At 27.8% G+C, this 25759-nt stretch overlaps 4 protein-coding genes across 8 annotated transcripts in view; 2 read left to right on the top strand and 2 right to left on the bottom strand.

The window, feature by feature from the left end:
* Nucleotides 1-8082, top strand: part of LOC113798969 (putative neural-cadherin 2) — a 30415-nt gene extending 22333 nt beyond the window's left edge. For 2 of the 3 annotated variants that reach the window (XM_075819426.1, XM_075819424.1), the window contains exons 11-16: nucleotides 47-760; nucleotides 949-1369; nucleotides 2789-3087; nucleotides 3178-3441; nucleotides 6766-7233; nucleotides 7599-8082. In XM_075819426.1, coding sequence (XP_075675541.1) covers nucleotides 47-760; nucleotides 949-1369; nucleotides 2789-3087; nucleotides 3178-3441; nucleotides 6766-7233; nucleotides 7599-7627 — 2195 coding nt within the window. In that variant the 3' untranslated portion in view covers nucleotides 7628-8082. The remainder of the gene's footprint in view (nucleotides 1-46; nucleotides 761-948; nucleotides 1370-2788; nucleotides 3088-3177; nucleotides 3442-6765; nucleotides 7234-7598) is intronic. The other variant, XM_075819425.1, reaches the window with a different exon arrangement.
* Nucleotides 8083-14178: 6096 nt separating this feature from the next.
* LOC113798981 (uncharacterized) lies at nucleotides 14179-17517 on the top strand. Its single transcript, XM_075819809.1, has 3 exons — nucleotides 14179-15045; nucleotides 15121-15495; nucleotides 16968-17517. The coding sequence occupies exons 1-3, from the start codon at nucleotides 14196-14198 to the stop codon at nucleotides 17294-17296; spliced, it is 1554 nt and encodes a 517-aa protein (XP_075675924.1). The 5' UTR covers nucleotides 14179-14195; the 3' UTR covers nucleotides 17297-17517.
* A 1707-nt stretch (nucleotides 17518-19224) lies between these two features.
* On the bottom strand, nucleotides 19225-21978 carry LOC113798982 (uncharacterized). Its single transcript, XM_075819705.1, has 4 exons — nucleotides 21698-21978; nucleotides 21435-21624; nucleotides 20367-21356; nucleotides 19225-20292 (listed from the first exon to the last, which is right to left on the bottom strand). The coding sequence occupies exons 1-4, from the start codon at nucleotides 21728-21730 to the stop codon at nucleotides 20060-20062; spliced, it is 1446 nt and encodes a 481-aa protein (XP_075675820.1). The 5' UTR covers nucleotides 21731-21978; the 3' UTR covers nucleotides 19225-20059.
* Nucleotides 21979-22070: 92 nt separating this feature from the next.
* LOC113798983 (DBH-like monooxygenase protein 1 homolog) lies at nucleotides 22071-25701 on the bottom strand. Of its 3 annotated transcripts, none has more exons than XM_075819702.1 (6): nucleotides 25420-25699; nucleotides 24593-25208; nucleotides 23022-24498; nucleotides 22779-22963; nucleotides 22584-22720; nucleotides 22071-22513 (listed from the first exon to the last, which is right to left on the bottom strand). In XM_075819702.1, exons 3-6 carry the CDS (start codon nucleotides 24343-24345, stop codon nucleotides 22105-22107), a joined length of 2055 nt encoding a protein of 684 aa, XP_075675817.1. In that variant the 5' UTR covers nucleotides 24346-24498; nucleotides 24593-25208; nucleotides 25420-25699; the 3' UTR covers nucleotides 22071-22104. The 3 variants fall into 3 exon arrangements, with proteins under 3 accessions (XP_075675817.1, XP_075675816.1, XP_075675818.1); XM_075819703.1 differs by having other exon boundaries at nucleotides 22073-22513; nucleotides 23022-23547; nucleotides 23617-25208; nucleotides 25420-25691; XM_075819701.1 differs by having other exon boundaries at nucleotides 23022-25208; nucleotides 25420-25701.
* Nucleotides 25702-25759: the final 58 nt, after the last annotated feature.

Raw genomic sequence — 25759 nt, 5'->3', positions numbered from 1 at the left:
ATTGTGAACGAAAAAAATTCTTCTTTTTATATTCCCCTTCATATAGCTCAATCATTGTGTGCTTTTCTTAATAAAAAATGTCAAAATAATGGCTATTGTGATGGCAGCTATAATCATGTAAAATGTCATTGTCCACGAGGTTTTTATGGCAAACATTGTGAACAAATTGATCGACCGGTATTGTTTTTACAGAAAAGTTTTCTACAACTTTCTTTAAAACTTATCAATTATAATGATAATTTGATGACACAATCTACATTTGATATGACAGAATTTTATCATACTGAATATGATAAAGGATTTGTAACAAAAATCGATTTCTATTTCCGTACACGACAATGGCAAAGTCGAATCATTAAATTGATTGGTAAAAATATACAAACATATTGTCTAATCGAAATACGTGAAGCTCATATTGTATTTCGTTTCAATCTTAATCCAACGGGAATTAAATCTTCTGAACATCGATTATCGATCGATTCATTCTTAATCAATGATGGTCGTTGGCATTATGTACGTGCTATACGTATGGGACAATCAGCACAATTAATTCTTGATAATGGTGGTGTTGGAAAAATGGCACGTTATTCTTCATTGAACAATTTTAATAATGAACATAATCGTCGACGATTGAAATATGGTGGATCATTATATGATGGATATTTTCTTTTCGATATGAATAGTGAACATATCGTTATCGGTGGTGATGTCAGTCATTTGACCGTTGATAAAACAAACATTATTGATAATTTTGCCGATGGTATTTATTACATAAACAAAATGCTTTTACATGATTTGTTCTTTGTTTTTTTTTGTTCTGTTTCTAAGAATCGACTTGTGATTGTCATTCCTAATCTAATCTAATCTCTTTTTTTTTTTTTTTTTGTTTTCATTCCATTTTTTTCCCATTCATTTATGTTTGTTTGTTTTGTTTGGATTCGAATAAAGGCTGTATTAGTGATTTGAAAATAAATGACATTGACATTTCATTGGGTGATTTTATTCAACCATTCAATACAATTGACCGTCCAAATACTTTATCAAATAATGATAATGATGGTCGAAGAATAATCAATGAACAACAGCAATGGCCAATAGATTCATCGAATCATCCATCATTAAGCCATTCGAACATTAACTTGATGGCCGTTAAAAATCAACAACAACATAAGACAACAATGAAACATGCCAAACCAAACAACAACAACAATAATGATGATCAGAATAAAGAAATGATTATTGAAATTTCGATAACAAAACAGCAAAATATTCGTAACGGATGTCAATCACCACCGATCAATTCTTGTATTGAATTACATTGTCGTAAACCATTCATCTGTATCGATGAATGGATGGTTGCCAAATGCAGGTCAGTTTCTCATAATACTTTTTTTATTTTCTTATCTTTTTTTTGTTTTGTTTGGTTCTGTTTTGTACCACTGTCAACACGCAAATCAATTCCGATAAACTGCTGATTTTAGCTAAATTTTTTCCTTAGCAAATCGATTTCTCCATTAAAAGGTGTACACATTTTTTTTTTTGTTTGTAATTGACTTTTGATCAAAAAAAAAAAAAAAAAATTTACCCAAAGATTTCATAATTTTATCCACCCCGTCGAACATTGAACATGAACATTTTTTTTCTCCTTTTTCTCTATTTCATCATCATTATTATCGTTATTATTAGTTATGAACTAAATTCTGGCTATTCTGGCTATTCCAACACATAATTATGATGATGATGTTGTTTGAAATATAGTGAAAAAAGTGGAAAAAATTCTTTATAAATATTCATTGGTTTTTGCCATTGTTTTACATGTGTTTTTCTTTTTTTTTCATTTTCATTTTGAAGTGAAAAGTTTTTTTTGTTGTTGTTTCAGAGAATGAAAAAAAAACACAGCAAAAGTTTCAAGAAATTTTCATCATTTTTTTCCGATTCTTTTCGTTGTTGTTCGTTCACACCATGTGATCATTAAGGACAGTTATCATTTTTTTTCATTGTTGTTTCACTTTTGATTCTTTGCTATTTTCTTTTACTTTCAAATTCTTTTGATTCATTTATTTATGTTTTGTTGTTGAGCAACACACACCCAAATGAAAACTTTCCAGAAAAGAAAGAGAGAGAGAGAGAGAGAATCGATTCGTTTAATTTGAAAAAATTTTGCAATTTTTTCAAATTTTTTTAATTCTCAAATTCCGGTGAGATTTCAATCTCATAAACTTTTTCTTGTTCATTTCACAATTTTTTTCTGTTTTTTTTAATAGAATGAAATAGAATTCAATGATATAGACAGCAACAATGTTTATAACAAACACCGGAAACCAAAAACAAAAATTACAAACATTATTTATTCATAATGTTGTTGTTGTTGTTGCTCAACTAACAGTTATTTTTTTGTTATAAACAATCGAAATGAACAAACAAAATTTAAAATTCTTGTTTATAATTACTTCATAGAATATCTGTGAAAATGTTTGGTTTTTTTTGAACATAATTTCAACGAAAAAAAAAGAAGAAAAACTGTTCTGTTTAAAATGAAGTGTTTTCGGTTTTTCTCGGTAATTTATTCGAGAATGATATGCGCTTGATTTTCGTTGTTGTTGTTTTTGTTGCACCTGATAAATCGATTTTTTTTTATCATGATAATGGTGATTTCTATTTTTGTTATTATCATTTTGATTTTGTAATTTTTCGATTATTATCATTATCATTTCATTAATAAAATTGTCCATATTTAATTTCTCTCCCTACCTACCATCCCTTTTTGGTAAAAAAAAATAACAAACAGATGTCCCAAAGGATATATCGAAAGTAATGATGGAAAAAATTGTATCAAAAATATTATTACATCACAACAACAATATTGTCAACAACAACAACAACAATGGCAAAGACAACAACAACAATTGAATTTACCTTGTGGTATGGCTATTAATGATGGTTGCAATATAATTTCATCAATAATGAATCAAGAAAATCAACATCAAATGTCAAAATCATATGGACAAAATGATTCTTCATCATCATCATCGAAGAATAATAATGACATTCTATACAATCGTTTATTCTCTATCGATTCTTTCAATGGTAAATTCTTTTCTTTTCTTTTTTTTTCTGTTTGTTTGATTTTTTCCATATACGTTTTTGTTCAAATTTCCAATTCTATTCGATATCCAGATCCACATTGTTCTGATCATTCAGCTGAACAACCACCACAACCATTGGAAGATAATGATGATCAACAGCTCGAAGAACATTATTTGATTGATGAATTATCATCATCATCATCATCAACACCTGATGCAAGCAATACAAATATTAATCGAATGAATCGAAAGAAAAATAAACAACCATCAATATTGAATGCACAAAAATTTCAATTAGAATATTATGGTTTATTTTTTATCGTATTAATCATATTGATTCCATTGAATATACCATGTAAGTGAATCATTTCTTTTTTTCATTTTTTGTTGAAAGAAAGAAAAAAAACAGAATATTATTGTCATCATTATTTCACTTATCATGAAAGCAATTCAAAGAAAATACTGAGGCTACATGAATAGTTTATTTATTTATTTATCATCATCTGAATGCATAAAAACATACACACAATGAATCATTTCCTAAATAATCAATGATTCTGTTTATTCTGTTTTCTATCATTTGAATGTTTTCACATTCTGTGAAATCAAATAATCGATAGTATCGCGATATTATTACTTAGAAATAATACTTGAGAAAAAAAATTACAATGAAGATAAATCGAATATTTGCCTAAAATATCTTTATATATTGTCATTTGTCATTATTGTCATTGTGTTGTTCCATAACATAATTTGTCTGAACAATTTACGTGGTGTAAGATGAAGACAAAAAAACTTAAAACTCAATCAAGCATTCATTTGACCGAAAAGAATCAATGAATGCAAAAATAAATAAATGAATGAATGAATGTTTATATTCAGTAAGTATGAACAAGTCAAGTGTTATTACAATTTGCATTTTTTTTTTGTTTCTCTACATTCGATTTCCATTTGAATGAATTGATAGAAAAATTCTGTTTTTCTTTTTGTCTATCTCTGTCTGTTCTTCAATTTGTTTGTTTGTTTGTTTATTCAATGCAATTCAAAACAAAATAAAAACAAAACAATTGATGTAGATTGATTTTAACAATATTCGACAAATATCATCATCATTATATAATCTACGTCCATAATATTAACAATGATTTATTACTCTTTTTTTTGAAAAATTCAAAAAAATGGTCAAAATGAAATCGATTCAAAATCTAAATTTAAATTTATATCCATTTAGATTTGATTAAATTTTCGTTCAATAATTATTATTATCAATTCAAACCATATATGGTAGTAATATTTCAGAAAATTATTCGTTTGAAAAAAGAAACATTTTTTTTTTGATCCATTTTTGACAATTTGGCTTTTCCTACAAATGTCTTGATCTTCATCTTGATTTTCATTGTTTCTTTTTTTTTTTGTTTAAAAATTTTTAAAATATGTTTTGCCAGTTAGTGTTTCTGTCTACCCAAGAAAACATCAAAAGAATAAAAGATTTCCTATTGTTGTCCGGCTGGTCATCATCATCATCTTGGTCGAATTGAAACCATAAAGTCCAAATCACTTTAGACAATGAAAATTGAACAAATAAATTCTAAATTTTCTTTGGTTTATAAAGTGAACTTGGTGAATAAAATCCGATGACGAATGAACCTTTTTTTTGAAAAAACTAAAAAAAGAAGAGTGTATTCTGTGTTGGTTTCAAACTCGAAACACTGGTTATTATAATGAAATGGATGGATAATAAAAATTATTATTATTATTGTTGTTGTTGTTGTTGTTATAAATAATTGTTCAACAACAACAACATAACCACAAAACCAAAACAAGAACCGAAATGAAAAAGAAGAAGACCAATGCACAATGAAAGCATAATAATAATAATAATGTGAAACGAACCGCAAATAATACAGAATGAAGGAAAAGAAGAAACTACAAGAATCCAGAATTTTATTTGCTTATTTTTTTTTGTTTTGTTGATTATATGAGATTCTATCAACTTTGATTCTTTGTCTACATGCGTAGCACCCACGCCATACTTGTTTTTCGGTTATTTTTTTCGGTTGTTTCATTCATCATTTTATGATTATTATTATTTAGATATTTTCAATGATTAATTTACAATTTACCGTTATAAACCCTATACATGTGTGTGTGTGTGTGTGTGAATATATAATATTTCCAAAATTGTAAACAAAAAAAAAAAAAAAAAATGACGAGGTCATCTTGTTGTTGTTGTTAACAGGAAAAAAAACATTTATAGTGAAAAAATCAACAAAAAAGTGATAATGAATAACAACCAGAAAAAACAACAGATTTCCGGGAATTAGATTTCCTTGTGTTTTCCCGCACATTTGAAAATATTACATTGAAATTGATTGTTATTTTTCAATGTGAAATTCAATTGAAAACATCAGTAGCAGTAAAAAAAAATTCTCATTATGCGATAAAAAAGATACCGGAAAAATTTTCGTTTTCGCTTTCGTATCTTGTTTCATCATTATCATTATCATCATTATTTGTTGATGCAACGAGTGAGGACAACAACAACAAAAAGTTTATCCACTTTGCTTTTGACATTCAGAATGGCTTAATTTTTTTCTTCCTACACCGTGAATTTCCGATTGTTTATTATGGATTATTTATTTGTTTGTTTGTTTCATTTGTTTCATTTGTCATTCATTTTTTTCTGTTCTGGTTTATGGTAATTAAAAATAATAATAATAAACAACAACAACAACAACAGGCAAACACTTGATCTTTGTTTTGTTGATAATCAAAATGTTAAGTGGACAGTTTTTTTTCTGTTCATCCGTTGATGGTAATCATTGTTTGTTTGTTTGATTTGATTTGATTTGAAATGATAATCGATTTACATTCATTTTCAGTGTTGTTGTTGTTGTTGTTGTTGTTAATTCAACATGAATGTTTTGAAACAAACAAACATTGTTACATGATGATGTTGTTGATGATGATCAAAATGACATTCGAAAATGTTTGTAAATATTAGGAAATTAATAATAATAATAATTATGAAAAATGAAATGAATTAAATATAATTTATTTGGACATTGTGATCAGAAATAGTAGTTGAATCATAGAAACATAAAGTTTTTTCTTCCCTTTTTAATGTTTTTCTTGTAATTCTTAAGTGTTGGAACAAAATATTTTTCTTTCCCCCTTTGAACACAAAATGACAAAAATGTAAAAGTTTTTGGATAAACATAAAAGTAATGAAATGAATGTTATTTGAGATTTTTCTTTTTTTTTCATCCAACTAATTTCTTCGTCGTTGTCGATTCTTGATTATGTTTCGAGTTACAATTCTGTGCAAATGATTTCCAAAAGTATGAAATTTTTTTTCTACTTTTTTTTTCTTCGTCTAGTTTTGATTTCATATCCAGGTTCTTAATTTCATTTTTACTTTAATGATTTTGTGTTTTTCTCTCTCTCTCTCTCTCTCTCTCTCTCTCTCTGGTCTATTCAAATACCTGATTTGTGCAATATTTTCTTTAATGATTTTTTTTTGTTTGCCTCGAATATTTTGGGTTTGTTTATCAACAACAACCATAAAAACAAACCTTGTGACATATGCTTATTTATCGTAAAAATATTTTCATAGAAAATTATTTATGCTAATGATATTCTCTTTTTTATCTATCAATTCCATTCGTTTTTATTCTAGTTCTTGTTTATATTGGATATATTTGCTGGCGTAATCGACGACGACGACGACAACAAAATATTGATAATGAAAATAATGTTGATCATGATGAACAAACAGCCAACAACAACATAATCCTTAAATCAAATTCATATGATATAATAACTGCCAATAATACAATTGGTGATGGTCAAAAATCTGATGATATTCGTGAAAATATTATCTATTATCATGATGAAGGTGGTGGTGAATGTGATATTGGTGTTTATGATATGTATCCATTACGTATACAAATTCAATCGATTAATGCACAAACATCATCCGCATCCACTAATATTGAACAACAACAATCATTATCCCATCATCATCATCATCATCTTCTTCATCATAAACAACATCAATTGGATCCATCAATCATTAATTCATTATCACCAACAATAATCAACAACAACAACAATAACAAATCATCAACAACCGAACCTAATTCGGGTAAGATTCTATATACAAATTGCGAATTAAATCATCATCATCATCGTAGTCGTCGTTGTCATTGTATTCATTTGAAATGTTCTGTATCTGTTGAATGGATTACCAACAATGGATTCATTCAATACAATTCAAATTGAAAAGAAAATTGACAATTCAAATTTTGTTACTTTTCATCAAACATAAAACATAAAATCAATGACAACAACGACGACAAAAGTGGTGATGTTTTATTCATTTATTTTTATTTTTTGTTTATTTATTCATTAAAATTTGTTTTTCTTTCTTTCTTTTTCAATCTTATTTCTTATGTTTTTTTTCTCGTTCGTCTGGATCTCCGTAAACAACAACAACAAAACTTTTGACAGAAGTTTGGCAAGAATTGACTGTTATTTGATGTTTATTCAGGTTTGAACAAAACAAAAAACGAAAAGAAAAGAATTTTCTTGATGATTTCCAATATTCATCATCATCATCATTTGTAAAGTATATAAATAAGCAAAATACTCATCGGTGCAATGAATTTGAATGCAACGAAGAAAAAAAAACGAATTTCAATGATTGAATTCACCCTGATGATGTTGATGAACTAATGAATCGAATAAATTCGACAAGAAACAAAACAAAACGGTCGGAGTTGTAATCCTTTGAATGAAGATTCTTGATGAAGAAGAAGAAGAAGAAGACATCAACAACGCAGTTGAAAAAAGAAGGAGGAAGATCCAGAATACACGTGAATCATCTATTTATTTATTTTCATTTGAATTTTTACATTCATTCATTCATTCATTCATTTTGTATAAATGAAATAAGATTATTATGTAAATAAAAAATTATTATTTTCAGTTATTATTTTTGTCTGTTTATTTTCGATAATGATTTCATAGATTTTTCACTGTATATACAGATCAATTGAATATGAATTCTCTGAAATGATGAGATGATGGATTCCCAAATGGTGATAACTTGAACTGGAAAAAACAAAAAAACAAAAATTTATTCAATGATATAATCATCATTGTTTCTTGATGATAATGATCACACACACACACACACACAGACAGACAATATCGATATTAGACAATGTTGAAAATGAAGAAATAGAAAAATTATCACCATTCTTATTTTCTTTGTTTTTCACACCACCCCATGCAATTCGCAGGAAAACAATGTGATCCCCCCTCATTGTATCTTATTCTGATGATTATTATTATTGAAAATTCATCATTGAATGAATTATTATCATTTTTTGGGGTCTATGAATCAACTAAATAGAAATCATCATTTTCATTATTATCATCTGAAATTTAGATATAACGATAATATAGTTGATTTGAAATGATTTCTTGGGTAAATGTTTTTTCTTTCTTTCTTCGTTTTTCGTTCATTCGTTCAATTCATTCAATGATATCATCCATTCTTATTATGATATTTTATTTTTTCTTTTTCTTTTTCATTTCAATTCATTTGTGATTTATATGTGTCGGATCGACGACAACAACAACGATGACGATGAACTGAACGTTTTTTTTCTTGACAATGGAAAATAAGAATGAATCAAATGCGGCCGAATTTGTTTGTTTTTGGCCTAAAGAATTTTTTCTTTTTTTGCGATTCTTTCATTATTTTTTTTGTTGTTGATTTCTTTTATTATTATGAAGAAGAAGAAACAAATCAATGCTGTTTGTCTTCATATTCATTTTCGGATTTTTTTTCCCTTCTCTCTTCTTGGATCATTCTCATACAGTTGATGGTGGGGTGGTGGTGGGGCTGGATAATGATTATAATATACATCCCCAAAATGACAGGCCCAAAATGAAAAAATGATTTCAAATACAGTCAATTTGACTTGAATGCATCGATATTTTGTACGAGGAAACAAACAATCATCATTCAATAATGAAGAAGAAACATTCAAATTCATCGATATTCAATTGATTCAATTCATTTGTTTATTTGATATGAAATAATGTTTTTTAATCAGTTGATCACATGCTATTCACAATTAATTCAAGTTTTTCATTTGCTACATTATTGATGATAATGATTTTCAATTTAATCATGAAAAAAAACATTTCTCCCACTGATCAAAACTAATTCTTATTTTGTTTTTTAATCATATTCCTTCGAAACAAACAAAATATATTCTGTGTGTATATTCTGTGTGTAAATAGTCATTTTTTTGTCATTTTTTGCTCGTTTCACTTGTGTTCAAATAGAACCAAAATAGAAATTAATTTTCCCAAAAAGTTTTACCTTTAGGTTTACCTTGATTAAACCTTGTTTTTTGTTGTTGTTGTTGTTATTGCGTGTGATATGTATCATTAAGGTTCGATTTATTCATTTTTGTTTGCCATCAATTTTTTTTTGTTCTTGGTGATGTTTGAAGACAAACAAACCTTGCAAAAAATCATTTCCTTTTTGCTCAAAATGATAAATGTTTTTTTTAAGAATTCAATCTTTGAATTTGTTGTTGTTGTTGTTATTGCGTGTGATATGTATCATTAAGGTTCGATTTATTCATTTTTGTTTGCCATCAATTTTTTTTTTGTTCTTGGTGATGTTTGAAGACAAATAAACCTTGCAAAAAATCATTTCCTTTTGCTCAAAATGATAAATGTTTTTTTTTAAGAATTCAATCTTTGAATTTGTTGTTGTTGTTGTTTTATGGAATCCTGGTTGAATAATCGATAATAATTTCGTTTCAATTTCATTCAACAGAAATGAAATGAAAAAAATTCCCATGGATTTCATTCATTTCAAATGTTTCGATCATCAATTGGACCTAAGCAATGTGTTTTTCTAGTTTTCCAGATTTCATTTTACCATTCAAATAATAATAATAATAATCTTAATGATGTGAAAATAGATTATACTCTCACTGTGTTCATCCACCAAATACCGATTCTGATGATGATGATTATAGAAAATAAGAAAATAGTGTAAATAAATCGTGATGATGATGATGAGAAAGTGATGGTAATGATGGTTATTTGGTTTGTTGAGCCAGTGTTGTTTTTATTTTCTCAAAAAAAAGTTGGGGGACGAAAAAAAATTACTCTTTCTAGATGAATGGATTCTTTGCGTTTTTCTTTCCTTTCAATTTTGATCTTTCTCACTTTTTTTTCACACACACACACACACACACAAACAAAAAAACTTTCTTCAAAATTTGCTCGAATAATTTTCCAACAACAACAACATTATGTTTTGGTAAAATTGGATTCGGTTATTCATTTGCAAACCTTTTTTTTTCAAAGTGTAATAAACATCATTGATTTTTTTTTTAATGATGTTTTCTTTTTTCACACACGAATGTTCATACAAAAAACTCAATGATTCGATTGGTTGATAAAACAAACAAAAAAAAAAACTTGAAGAAAGTTTCAGTTTTCTCTCACTCACTCTCATTCTCTCCCATTTTTGGTTTTCTCTAATTATCATTTCATTATTCACATTGATCCACTAATTGGCCCAAACACTTCTCTCGGGTCTGTCTCTCTTTGTGTGTTTATCAATTCCATTTCTTCTTCATCATCATCCATTGATCCTTTGTATAATCAATCGATCATCAATGAAAGAATCATTAAGCAAAAAAACAAAAAACAAAACAAACCAAAAGCATAGAAGAAAAGATTATGATAAAGAAGAAATAATGACCAGAATATAATTAGGTTTATGAAATACATTTCTTTTCATCTATATTTTTTATTGATTCGGTAATCAATAAATAAAAGTTTCTTCTTAGTTTCTTCATCTTTTACTCCGTATCTATTGGCCATTTGGCAAAAAAATCATTGTTTTTTTCACTGTCTATTTCTGTCCATTTCTGTCTATTTCTGGTTAATTCATTTTTGTTTTTCATTGGAAATTTTTGCTTTGTTGGTAATGATGATGATGACATAAATTATTCATTTTTCTCTTTATCTACTCACATCGTTATGATCATTATCGTTAGAAATTAGTTTTCTTCTTCATCATCATCATTCGATCGATTGATTGTAAACAATTATGATAAATTTACAAAAAAAATATCTTCAAAAGATTTTGGATTTTTCAAATTCTTCAACAACAATAATAACATCTTTCGATAAAAATTTTCGATATTCAAATCTTGTTTATTCTAAAAGTAATTTTTTTTATTGACATTAAATGCACTCAAGTTTACCGAAATAGAAAATATTTGTACAAAAACCAAAACTATATGTCATCATCTACATAGAATCTTTCCTTGTTATCCTATCAAGGTATCATATTTTTTTTTGCTTAAAATTCAAAAAAAGCGAAAATTTTTGATTCGCTCAGCAAACATTATCATCATCATCATCTATAACTTCAAAGAAGAAACAAATCTTCCTAAGAAAAAAAAGATCCACTCACTATCGTCCACCACTTTATAATCGAAAATATTCGTCATTCGATATCATTGTCATGGATCGCCAATTTGAAACTTTTTTAAAAATTCAACCATTTTCAAATCTATGATAAGTCAAAAAAAATCAAACAAAACGAAACATATGAATAAACGTAGCGAGAAAATTTTATTCAAATGATAAAATGATGATGATGAGAATCGAAAACGATCAAATGATTTTCGATTAAATCGATGCAAAAGAAAACGAAAAGAAAAGAAAATAAAGTGGGAAAAAAATTGAACACAGATGAAAAATTCATCACCAACGGTTTTTTAAAATGTATACAAGTAAATATTTACCATTGAAAAAAATCAGTTTTTCTTGAAGTAAGAAATTTTTGCCTTGCTTTTGCTTGTGCCTGAGATATTTACATTTCCGAAAAAAAAATCCATATATATTTATTTACCAAAGCCAATGTATTATTGAAATCGATCAATCGATCCATTTGGGATTCATTATTTTTTGTTTCTGTTGTATGTTGGTATTGTGTGTGTGTGTGTATGTAGCAAAGAGAAAAACAATCATCAAACACAATATTGATGAACGGAAACAATATTCAATAAAATGTTAGTAGTTTTTCATCAATTTTATCAATCATTTTGCATTATTGATGGCAAAATTATTTTCCACAAAGTAAAATTCTTTGACAAAGTTTTCATTTACTTTCTTTTTTGTTGTAAGAAAATCTTGTTTCACTTAAATTGTTTTACATTTATTTTTTTTTTTTTGATTTGTTTGTTTTTGGTTTTGCTGTTGTGGAATATAATCCATTCGAATATCACCATTCATTTTTGGAAACGGCTTTGAGGTTCCCATTCTACAAGAAATCCAAATAATTTATCAAATTGAATAATTAAGATTTTTTAAAAATGTTTTTTGTCAAGTGTCACCATCTAGTTTGGAAATTATGCACAATTTGAAAATTTTTTTTTCATTTAAATGCGCCCGGAACTTTTCATTTATAATTATGTATATCATTCATGTTCGGAATGCTCTCGATCCACGCATCCATTCATGTATACTTCTATATTGGATTGAATATTGCAGCCCAAATCATGTAAAACAAATGATTTATAGAGTAAAATATCCATTCTCTCTCTTACTCACTCCCTCAATCTACCCAACTATATTTATTTTTTGAAACCCGCGAATAAAACAACAACAACAACTTTTCTCACTTTTTTCCCACTAAACTCACTCAGTAACTAATATCACTAATTTCGAATATAACCGGAGAAAAACGAATAACCGTCGAATATTTTTATCTGGGGAAGCGAATGGATTTTTCATTCTCCCCATATTTCTTGTTTCAACAAGGCAAGGGAAAAACCAAAAAACAAAAGCCAGAAACAATGAACAAAATGAAAACAAAAACAACCGAATAGAAATCATCATTATTTATTAAATGTAAACTATTTTTTTTTTTCTTTTTAAGATTGGAAAAGAAAAACAAAACAAAGAATTGATTGAATGAATGAATGAATGAATAACGTGTATACACGAATTTCTATACATTACGTGTGTGTGTTGTATTATGGTTTTACCACCATACGTTGATCGATTATTGATCCAGAAATGTGAACAAAATAACCGAACGAAACGAATCAAGTCAATTATACATGAATGTATTGTGTGATTTTGTAGAAAGAATTTCCTTTTTTCTTTCTTTTTTTTCACTATTTGTATGTTGAGCAAGCAAAAATGAGAAACGGTTAAAACGGAAATTGAAAAAAAACAAACAAACAAACCAAAAACTCTATAGACGAGATCCATTCAAGATTATATAATGAATAACAACAAAAAAATAAAGGATTTTGTTATTAAGGTTTTCTGGAGAAAAAAAGACCAACAACGAAAAACAAAACTTTTTGATTAGATTTTTTTTTGCTTCGTTTTGGTTCATTGTAATACATTTTCTCAGAGTTTAATAAGCGAAAAAAAAATTTAAAATTTTCTGGGAAAATTTCATTAATTTTTGTTGGTTAGATTTTCCGCCATATGGATGGTAAAAAAGGGGTGAAAAAAAAAGTTTGTCCTTCCGTTATTGATCGATGATGATGATGATCAAATACCACACATATGAAAATCACGACGGATCGATGACATTGATTGTTTGTGTTTGATTTAATTTTACACAAACACAGGTAAACCATGGATGAAAAAACGTGAAACCACCCAATCGATCAATAAAAAAACAAGTTTTAATTGATTGAAATTTTGTCGGGTTTGCCAAATTTGTTGTTGCTGTTGTTTTTTGTCGCATCGAATTTCCGGTTTTCTCCAATTAATTGATTGTTTTATTTGCATTTTTTTTTGGTGGTAAATTTTTGCTGAAAATACCTGTTTGATTCGATAATTCATTACTGATGTTATTTGGTTTTTCGATTCGATTACATTGATCGGATTTTCATTCGATTACATTATCTATTCGGAAACACAGATAATACCAACATCATCAGCATCGATAATTATTGCTTCAATCTTGGCTTTGTGTTAATTACATTTTTCCAAAGAATTCGATCTAATTAGAAAAAAAAACAAAACAAAAAAATGAATCAACATCGAATAATAATAATATTCATATTATTAATTTCAATAATTTTCATACAAATAATGGCAATTGATGATGATTATCATTCGAATTCAACGACAAATTTGGATAAATTCCATGAAAAAATATCATCATCGAATGATTATAATGAAATTAATGATAATGACAAAGTTATAAATAATAATAGTATTATGATGAAAAGAATCTTGACGATGAAACAACAACAGCAACGAATTAATGATAAAAAACCAAAAGATAAAACATTGAAAACATCATCAACAACAACAACAACAACAGAATCAAAACGAATGATGGAAAATTTTTTGGTTAATCAACGTTCAGATCATCATCATAATAATAATAATTATTTTACATTTAATTGTCAATATCGAACAATGATTACTGTTGATAATTATCATCATTTATGGCAAAAAATTCATTATTTGAATAATGATAATAATGATGATGATGATAAAAGTAAAAAAATTTCATCAACATCAACTATTTTAACATTGACAACAAAAAATAGTGAAAATAGTAATTTCGAACAACTAATAACAATACCAATGTCGATTGGTAATCAAATTCAATATAAATGTACAATGATTGTTGATCATTTGGAACAATGTAATCAATTTTATCATCATCAACGACGACGACGACAACAACAACCACAACAATCATTGATAATGTTCAATAGAATGATGATGATGAAATCATTGAATGATTCAAATGGTTCATTGAATTTAAATCAAAATCAATCATCAATGAATCTTCCGGTACATTGTCATTCAATAAGAATCATTTTGAAATGGCCAGAACGAATTGAACAACTTTCCAATAATCAAGGTGATGATTTTTTTTGCTTGCTTGTTTTTTCCATTATCATTAATTTCTTTCTTTGGTTTTCATGACAAAATATAGACGGACAACATTCGAAATTTGTTGTTGAAAATGTAACAAAAACCACACATATAACAACTAATGATGATGATGATGTTGAACAAATCAATAATTCTACCATTGATGATTTCAATTCCTATTCTTTTCGGAAAATTTCCCTGAACAATCACAATAATCAATCAAGCGGAAAACAAAAATCAATTACAAATCATTATGAAGCATGGATAAATATAACAAATTTTACTATCGATCATCAAGGCATTTATCGTATGTTATTTTATCGAAAAAAATTGAATAATATCGATTCGAAGAATAATACGGGAAATTTTTCTGATGATGATGATGATGATGGACATGAAATAATCTATGAACATTCATTCAGGCTGATTGCTCTCAGTATGTATTAATTATCAATTTATATTCATCATTTGATTCTTTTGTTGTTGTTGTTGTTATTATTGAAATCGGAAAAAAAAACAAAATTCTTTTGGTTTCAAAATCGATATAATTTGTGTGTTTCAAAGCTTCTCTACTATTCTCGGTTGATAAATTTTTTACCAGTTAATAACGAATTGTTCATCATCAATAATGAATAAATATCCAAAACTGATTACTAAATTCATGATGCTGATGATAATGATGATAATTTAGGATAACATTTTCAAATTTTAATGATACTTTATCATATTGTTTTATTGAACAACATGATCAAATAATGATAATAATCAGGACATCATCATCATTGTCATCATCATCATCCAACAAAGTTTTTGTTTGAATAAAGTCTATAAGCCATACGATATTCATTTTATATCAGACAACACAGAGAGAATGAAAATGTTTTCCTGCTTCTGTTCCGACTTATTTTTCTTTTAGTGATGATGATGATAGCGGGGGTGTTGTGATCGTGGTGGTGGTAGTGATCCAAAGATAATTAATAGTATAATTTATGAGCTTTGAATTTAGTCAACTTGCCATTGTTTTTAGTTTCTTTTTTTGTTCGATATGGCTATTTTTCAACATAAACGACAACATCATAAGCAGGGAAAAAAGTTGTCCACAAAAAACATAAAGGAAAAGAAATAAATAAAAAATAAGAAATTGGATCGTCGTAACGGTGGAGGATTTTTTTCGGGTTTTGTTTTTTTGATTCTTATTATCTTTTCTGTTTATAATTCATGACGATAATTTTTTTCTTCTTCTTCTTTATTTTCAGTTTTTTTCATTATTTTCCATCAACGATCCATCGATTCATAGATAATAATAATAATGTGGTTTTTTTTTGTTTGAATGAAAACAGGTATTAGGGATTTATGTTTGAGATTCTTTTTCTCATGATGATAAGATCTAATGTTTGTTTTTGTTTTTTGCTACATTCATTCAACTTTTAACTTTCATATAAATAGATAACAATAATAAATTTTCCATAATTGTCATTCGATACTTTGTTGTTGTTAAAGTTGTTTTGGTTTGGTAATGTTTGTGCAAGAATAAATTTTCATGTTTTGTTTTTTGTTGTTTTTCATTCTGTTGATGATGATATCGATATTCATTAGAATAAAACAAGTTAACTTTTTTTTTTGTTTTGAACATCTTTTCATTTTTCTTTTTTTTTTTTGAAAAATTCAAATCAAAGTAAATTATCTGGAAATTTTTGTATTTATTTGTTATTTCCTTCTTTTATATCGATAATAATCCATATTTGTTCAGTCTTTTTTTTCATTGCTTTTCTCCGTACAAATCGTCGATCATTCATTTATCGTTGATCGACGATTTGTACGGAGAAATTGACAGAATTTTTCATTTTCATTTCTCTTTACTCTCCCCTATACCATCCCTCTAATATTTTATCTGATATAATCATATAGATGATTCTGAATCGAAACTAGATCATACAACAACGATAATGATGATGAATGTCGAATCAGATTCAAATATTCGAACAAATTTATCATCAATATTGATGGCCAACAGAACGGGAAATGAAATTAATAAAAAAATCATCAATGTACAACAACAACAACCGAATAAAAAATTTACAATGAACAAAACTAAAATAATCAATACGAATCCTGGTTATTTTATGAATCGATCACCAAATTCAATAATTATTATTATCGTTATTATCATCATCACCATTATCATCATTGGATTAATATTAATGGCCATATTGTTTAGGACGATCATTGAATTATAATTATTATCATCAACAAATAATTGATTTGATCATCAATATTATTATCCGTTTTTTTTATCAGTGTGCGTTGCCTCGATCTAAAAGATTGATCAGATTGTTTTAGTGTGTGTGTGTGTGTGTGTTTGATAACAATAATTGATTAGTATGATGATCACATCCTCACACACACACACACCACATATGTATCTTTGTCGAAATAATAATAATAAAAAAACTAAGAAATTTCCTGGAAGAAAACATGTGTTGCAAAACAAAAAAAAATCAATTTTTTTCAAAATCGTTTCAAAAATTTTTCATTTTTTTCATTCTTCGTTTCATCTTTGAATAACCGTGATTGATTCAATGGTTAACGGATCGTATTTCAATTGTTTTCACCAATGATGATGATGATTATTACAGAATCATTGTTTCCACAAATTCTTAACACACCACACACACACACACACATTCTTCGTTTTGTTTTTGCACATCATCATTGTGGCCTCGTTTAAGCTCATTAGTCTTCGTCAACCAAAGAAAAAAATGAGAAAAAATATCATGTAAAGTAATCAACAACGTGTCAGATTTTCGTTTTCAGAATCTAATTTCAGGACTGATCAAAAACAGAAAAAACTAACTATTTTCATTATTATGGTTATTATTTTGTTTGGTTTTTTGTTAGTTTCTAAGGTTTTTCTTTCTTTCTTTTTTGCTGGACATTTCCAGTGTTTCATTTTTTGTTTCTCTGTTTACTTTTTGATCCGAATCGTCAACATCAATCGATCATTACACAGTTTGTATATGGAGAGCATGGTGTATGGTGTGTTTCGTTTGTTTTATTTTAGGTTTAACGTTTTTCAGGTTTCCAGAATCGTTGGAATCAGCTTTTTTTTTGTTCTAAATCAAATGTTTCGACATATATTTGGACGATCCAACAAAAACATTCGAAATTAAATAAACTTGATTAAAGAAAATTATCATTTTTGTTTTTTTTGTTTTCATTATAATGAAAATGTCCTTGGTTATAATGAATGGATGTGACAATTATTTCTTCTTCCTAAAAAAAATTCTTTTGTATTTCGTAATGATAAAAATTATTTTGATTCAATTTTTGTTAGCTAGGAGTGAGTAGCAAAAAACTCTTTTTCCCATCTTTGCCCGTCTCTGTATGTAATTTAATTGAAAATTTTTTGGGCTTTTTGCCGGCTATCTTTCCAAGTTTTCCCATTAATTCGCAACCAAAATGATCATATAGTGATGGCCGACCACCGAAATGACCAAAAAAAAAGAAAAAAAATTGTAACAAACTTGAAAAACCAAAACCAAAAAAGAAAGAAAGTGTTTGGCGTTAACGGCAGAAGAAAAATCGATTTCGGAATGTGTGGTGAATTGTAGAAATCAAAAAAACCAAAAAAGAAACCAAAAAAAAATCAATGCATATAACCTGCTTGTCAGAATAGAATCGGATTTCTCTGTAACACTGTTATCATCGAAATTGGCGTTGGCGTTTTTTTCGTTCATTTCATTTCGGTCTTGAAACAATAAAAAAAATTCAACCCTTTTTTTCATTCGTGTTCGGCCCAAACATTAAACGCACACACACAAACATTTATCGATTTGGTTGGAGACCCAGCTTACAGAATACAGAAATGAGCAGCAAAAAAAAAAATGAAATAAAAATAAAAATTTCAATTCAAAAATCGATCAAATCTCTCAAATGGATGACAAATCAAAATTCCGGATATATACATTGTATGTAGATGTTTGGCCGTTTGTGATATTAAATTTTCATTTTCATTTTTTTTTACTTTTTCAAACACAAAAAAAAAGTTTTCCACGCCTAACAAGGATCAATATCATCACGATGATTTTTGTTTTTGGTAATAAAGTCAATTCTTTTCAGTTTTTTTTTTGATTTCAAAAATTTATTTGAAACAATAATTCTAATGTCAATGTTTATCTATGTGGTGTGTAAATGGTGGGCTATACTATTTTTGAATGATTTGTCGTCATATTGAATTCTGTTATTAGATTTTCATTTCTTTTTGCTTCTTTTCTTTGAGTTCATCATTGAATCTCGTAGTCCATATTTGTTCCGTAATCTGATTGCCAAAAAGTTTCATTTAACCAAAAAAAAGTTTCAAAGTTTCAATTTAGTCAAAGATATAAAATACAACTTTAACATAACATTTTCAAATGAGAATTGAAAACAAAACAAAAAGAATTTGGTTCCAAATATCCCACCAAATCCAAAACAAAAAAAAAAAACTTAATGAACCTTTTATTGAGTAAATCCGGAATTTCTATATTCACTTTAGGATTCTTTGGCTGTTCAAATGGTTTTTTTTATTTCGCATTTTTATAGATTTTTTTTTTGTTTATCATGAATATTGTTATCCTTGTTTGTGTGTAAAACATTGAAATTTTTCTAAATGATGATGATGATGATGATAATAATCAACGAAGGATAAAGATAAACAAGAAAATAGAAAATGTTTTTGATTTAAAATTTAAGTTTTGAAAAAAAAGTTTTTTTTTTGGTTGTTCATTTTTAAAGCAAATTGATTTGTCGTAAAGTTTGTTGTTGTTGTTTCGGTTATTATCGGATTGTCATTTAGTGTTGTTGTTGTTTTTTTCCTTGGAAAAAACGTTGGAGGATTATGGAGAATTAGTTTGGTTTTTTTTGTTGGGAAAAAATTGGCCAATTTTTTCCCCTGTAAAAAAAGTCCAATTTATGAAAATTTCCTTTCACGTTTATCGATGTTTTTCTCGGTTATCCGATGGTTAATCAATTTTTGTATATGGAAAATAATAAATCTGTTGTGATTGATCAAATTGCCATCCACTTGAATAAAGTTCAATAATTTCTAATAAATTTTTATTGATCGATGAATTTAAACTTGTATTATTTTGTGAATTAATAAATTGATTTAAATTCGAACAATTTAGAAGAATATCACGAATTAAAAATATTATTGTTTTTATCCGGGATGGATTATCTTCATCCAGATATTTTCCTATTTAAACAAAGGTAATGATTATGATTGATAATAATTATGGATTAATTTTTTTTCAATGTAGATAAGCTTACCACATTGACGAAAAACACATTGCATACATTCAATTTCGGCCGGTGTTGAATTTGGATTCGATAATATTACCTGAAATGAATCTAATAATAAATTTGCAAATTGTTTTTGTTGTTTACATAATAATGAATTCATTATTTTTATTTCAATACTATTTGTACTTGATGTTTTTTTCATTGAACGTTCACTTGAACCACTTTTACAGGAACTTGAATCAGCTTGACTTGAATCATTTGCCGATGATGTTTCATTATTATTATTATTATTATTATTAATTGATTGGCTATTGCTGAAATCATCAAAATCGTCATCATCAACATCGTCATTATCATCAGCATTATCATCGACATGATCGACAACATTTTCATCATAACTGATTTGTTCATTAACATCTTCATCATCATCATCTTCATCATCATCATAATCATCATCATTCGAATCACTAAAATAAAATTTATTTGTTTCATAATCTTTTACAATAGTTTCTTTCAAATTAAGATAAATTTCCTTCAAAAATGTAATATAATTTGTCCATCGACGTGCACCACCAGTTGTAAAACGTAATTTATCACGTTCATTAAACCATTCACGTAAACAATTTGCTAATGATTCTAGAAATAGATATTTATGATCACTTAAATGTATCATATTCATCTGTTGATTATAATGTATTTCTAAACAAACTTTTGCAACAATATTTGCATTATTTGATTTATCCAATACTTTATTACAAAGTACACGAATTATTTGTAATAATTGTGTCATTGTAACCGATGTACATGTTTGACGATTTAATGTACGTTTTATAATATTCAAATTTTCTTTCGAAATACTTTCGATTGTCAGGAAAAATGCATCGGCCATTGATGCATTAAGAAAATGATATTTTTGTTTGTTTATTGTTTCAGGATTATCTTTAGATCGATTGTTGTTGTTGTTGTTGTTCCCGAATGATTTTGATCGTTTTAAAACACCACGTATTGGAAATACATCTACACAATATGTTCAATGGAATGAATGTTTTTTTTGTCATCATTAATTTATACAAACAAAATCCATAATATTCTTACTTGAAACCACATTACCAAAACTTGTGCTTGGTTGTTTAATGAGAAAAATATCGCTTGGATGATTACCGCCAGCTTGTAAACTTGTAGGTATAAATGATGATGATGATGAAAGATTTGGACCAGACATTGATGATTCAATACGAGCTGATGGTGGCCGATATATTGGCTGTGTTGGTTTTTGATATTTTGGCTTATTAATTAAAAGAAAATTTTCCTCGATTTTCATCATCAAATCAAACATGACAACTTTATTGTTTTCTTACCTGATTTTTCTTTTTCTGTCTTACATTCGACATAATTGAAAAGATGAAAAAAAAACATTCGAATTCTTTGCGATTTATTCAACGATCAAAAAAAAACATTGGAATATATTGAGTGTTTGCGTTTGAACGAATCGCGAGCAAAAACAAGTATGAATAATTTTTTTCTATATATAAACCACCATCATCATCATCAAAATGATGATGGTAATGATCACAACCACACCTCGACACCAAAGTTTTCTTTTCTCCTCCCAATTCTTTGTTTATTTTTTTTGTCCGAACAAAATGGAGAAACAAACGAAAACAAATTTAATGGAAACAAACGAATGAAAAATGAAATGAATATAAGGAAATTTTATTCTGTTTATGCTTTTTTAAAGTAAAAAAAAAGTTGAATGTAAAATAGGTCAGAATATGTTGATGATGATGATGATGATGAAAATTAGATATTTAAATAAACTCGACAATGATAATGATGATGATGATGATGAAATAAATCTTGGTGGTATTATATGACTATTGATAACCGGATGACATTTTGTTTTTGGTTTTTCATATGGATGATATATATTTGGATATGTAATCAATTCATTTATTTCATCCATTCCTTCAAGACCATCAATGCCTTCAATTTTACGCCAAAAACATTGTGCTTTTTGTGGTGCATAACGTATTAAATTGGTTAGATTTTCAATATCAAACATAGTTTGTTTTGATATATGCCAATCTTCTTTTGTCAATACATATGTTGATAATGTTTGATTAGCATGTTCCAATGGTTGTATGATGACCGGATTCATATCATTTTCATCCAATCTAAATATATACAATGAATGAATGACACATAAATAAATAAAATGAAGAAAACAACAGAGCAAAAACATACTTTTGAACTTGATCAATATTAGATAATTTCATGACAGTTTCCGGTGTTAGTCCACTAAGACATGTTCGTACGCCTTTCATACGTGGATAATATACAAGAAATACCATGCACATTTCTTCCTGTGTTGATAATCCTCCCTGTAAATAAAAATTAAAAAAAATGAAGAAATTTGCACAAAGATAACACACGCCATACCAGAATTGGCCTTTTCAATGATTCGGTATTGTATGTACATTCAACTGTAATCTGATCACCGGGTAAAATGATTCGTCGTTCATTGAAACGACGAAAATCTTGAAAATTAAAATCATAATTATTTTCTTCAGCTAATGGTGGTAATTCATCGTGGCCACGAAAATGTCTTACTACAATTCGTTTTACTATAGGGATTTTAAAAAAATGAGAAATTTTTTCAGAATGAAAATATCTGAAACATACAATGTTTATGTCCATGTGGTAAGGCTGCAAGTACATTCAACCCGGTTACTGGTATTTTTTGTCGAAAACATTCAGGTGAACAATGACCAGAAACAGTGAAATTTTCAAATCCATCTGGTATGATCAAACGATAATCAACAACTGAACCCATTGTAGCTGTATCGGCATCAAATTTACGTAATTTTTCCGTATAATACAATCGAAGACCTGAAGAATCCTGTATATTGGCTTTTAATTCTGGATTATCATAATGAATTTCGAACATAAAATATGTTGTTTCATGATCTTCAAATATTGGTATGCCAACATTATCGGGTAGATTAAATGCTTCACCACCGGTTGTCCAAACCATATAGATTGATTGACAATGAAAAAAATCGAATGGCATATTGGCAAAATCAAGACAATTAATACCCGGCTGATCAAGATATTCTCGCATTAATTCGGGATTTGGATGCAAACATCGATATAAAACCATATGATGAACAAATGGTGCATTCTGTGGCGGTGATATGATTGGTTCAATCTGTAAGATAATCAAAAAAAAGAGAGAATAACTTGAGCAGAAAATATTATTTAAAAAAATATTACTTACCCTTATAACATGAGCTTTCGAACGAAATGATGGACTAACAATTTTACACCAATATGTTGTATCCGATTCATGTGAAATGGTAAAATTTTTCGATGTTATATCCCATGATTTAATTTTTGTTGAATATTTATCATTTGAATTCATTTTCATTGAATGTTCAAAATTATTATCATCAAATTTATAATTTAATAGATGAACACTTTTATGACCACGTTGATAATGTGAATGTTTGGATAATACTGCTGAATAACCAATTGGATCATCATCATTATATGCCCATATTAATTTTGTTACATCATTCGTAATAGGTAAATCGCCATCATAATCACATGTTAAAAATGGACGACTAAATGTAATACAAGTATGTGTATCATTTTCATAACCAGATTCTAATAACCAATCTTGTTTATCATCAATAACCGGCATTTCTTCATCTTCAGCAAAACGATCCTGTAAATGTACACGACCGGATTGATCAACCCAACCAATAACAATATCACTACCGGTCATATGACCATTATGGCTAATACCTAAACCAAACCAACCATGTGTTTGTATACAAACATTAAAAACAATAAGCTCTTGTTTCATATTGAATAACCATTTTAAATGATATTTATTATTCGAATCTAATACAATCTGATGCATCCATTCATAAAGACGACAATGATGACCAACATTATAAAATGATAACCAAATAATTAAAAATTTTAAAAATAATTTATCCATTTTAATCGATGATGATAGGAAAAAAAAGTAAAATTGATAAAATTGAGGTTTACAGTTTGTCGTTTTTTTTGTTGTTGAACCAAACTAAAACCCGTAAACAAAAACAAGGACCATTGTTTGTTTGTTTGTGTGTGTTTGCGGTCTTTGATTGACCTTCATCCACCAAAAAAATAATAACAAAATAACAACAACAAAAAAAAGGCCAGATGTTACCATTCATATGCACCCAACAAAGATACACACTCACCTAAACGGATGGAAAAAAAAGTAGATGAATGTGAATGGCCATCATCAAACAAACAACGAACAAGCGAACTAACCAACGAACGAACGAACGAACGAAAAAAGCCTTGAAGCCAAAATGGCTATTTTGTTTATTGTCATTGTCGTAAGCTCACCATGCTTTATGCTTACCCCCGCACGCACACACACACACACACATGTTGAATGTATCACGAATAGTATCCATCATCATTATCATGACCTACCTTTCCACTTTCACCACCAGGGATTTTTTTTCAAAAGAAATTAACAATTTTATTCATCGAATAAATTGTGATTATGAAATGATGCAAAATAAAAACGAACAAAAAAAAACAGGAAAACCATTTAAAAATGCAGTTTTTATATCCAATTGCTTATTGAAGACATTTTACGAATCTTAATCAAACCAAGAATAATACGAAATGATGCTGGATTTGATGTTGGTGAATTGATTTCGAAATAATCAAACCCAAAAATTTGATTATAACCACCAGCGACCATGCCATTTTTTTCGACTTTCCAGGGTCATTTTAAACATTTACCATTTTAATAAATGGTCGGATTTTCCACGAATTTTAGTTCCTTGAACTGATGCATATCTATGTAAAAAAAAAGAAAAATGTATCAGAATACAGGTATTGATATTCAATTTTAAATATTTAAATATCAATGTTTTATAAAGATTGAATACTTTTCCCTTTTGAAATTTTGTAAAAAACACGCATCAATTTTTTTTGAAAAATACGAATTGACACGCGGCGTTGAAAAGGGATAACAAAATTCGAATTCTATATTTTAGAAGATGCTTACCTTCTTTTTTCACCCAACGGGTTAAAGTTTTATCATCATTTTTCGAAAAATGAAATGAAATCAAAATACAAAATGCATGTTGTCGTCAGGCTGCACACAAATCCTGCAATGAGGAAAAAAAAATCATGTGCTTTTCATGCATGGCGAGGAAATCGATTTGCGAAAGAATATCATCAGACTATCACGATACAATCGATTTTGAAACTATCAATATATTCCAACAAACAGTGGCCACGGCCAATGGAAATCAAAACGATCAAATTTTTTGTAACTTTACTTTACTTTAATGAAAAGAATTTTTTTTTAATTCACATAATGCTAACAATTTGTTTCAACAAAA

The sequence above is a fragment of the Dermatophagoides pteronyssinus genome, unplaced genomic scaffold, assembly GCF_027571235.1.
Source record: "Dermatophagoides pteronyssinus isolate colony J.1.1.1.1 unplaced genomic scaffold, Derpt_VIB-CSIC_2022.12 sq0004, whole genome shotgun sequence".
Taxonomy (NCBI): domain Eukaryota; kingdom Metazoa; phylum Arthropoda; class Arachnida; order Sarcoptiformes; family Pyroglyphidae; genus Dermatophagoides; species Dermatophagoides pteronyssinus.
The sequence above is the reverse complement of the archived record's forward strand: the minus strand, read 5'-3'. Positions and strand labels throughout refer to the sequence as shown.

What these genes read in the sequence shown, in the direction of transcription:
- LOC113798981 (XM_075819809.1), top strand. Translation starts at nt 14,196, where the DNA reads ATGAATCAACATCGAATAATAATAATATTCATATTATTAATTTCAATA. An exon ending in ACAACTTTCCAATAATCAAG is followed by an intron (nt 15,046 to 15,120) that starts GTGATGATTTTT and finishes GACAAAATATAG; the next exon opens with ACGGACAACATTCGAAATTT. An exon ending in ATTCAGGCTGATTGCTCTCA is followed by an intron (nt 15,496 to 16,967) that starts GTATGTATTAAT and finishes ATAATCATATAG; the next exon opens with ATGATTCTGAATCGAAACTA.
- LOC113798982 (XM_075819705.1), bottom strand. Translation starts at nt 21,730, where the DNA reads ATGTCGAATGTAAGACAGAAAAAGAAAAATCAG. An exon ending in TTTTGGTAATGTGGTTTCAA is followed by an intron (nt 21,357 to 21,434) that starts GTAAGAATATTA and finishes CATATTGTGTAG; the next exon opens with ATGTATTTCCAATACGTGGT. An exon ending in ATGTGTTTTTCGTCAATGTG is followed by an intron (nt 20,293 to 20,366) that starts GTAAGCTTATCT and finishes TTGTTTAAATAG; the next exon opens with GAAAATATCTGGATGAAGAT.
- LOC113798983 (XM_075819701.1), bottom strand. Translation starts at nt 24,345, where the DNA reads ATGGATAAATTATTTTTAAAATTTTTAATTATTTGGTTATCATTTTAT. An exon ending in CATTGAAAAGGCCAATTCTG is followed by an intron (nt 22,721 to 22,778) that starts GTATGGCGTGTG and finishes TTTTATTTACAG; the next exon opens with GGAGGATTATCAACACAGGA. An exon ending in AATATTGATCAAGTTCAAAA is followed by an intron (nt 22,514 to 22,583) that starts GTATGTTTTTGC and finishes GTATATATTTAG; the next exon opens with ATTGGATGAAAATGATATGA.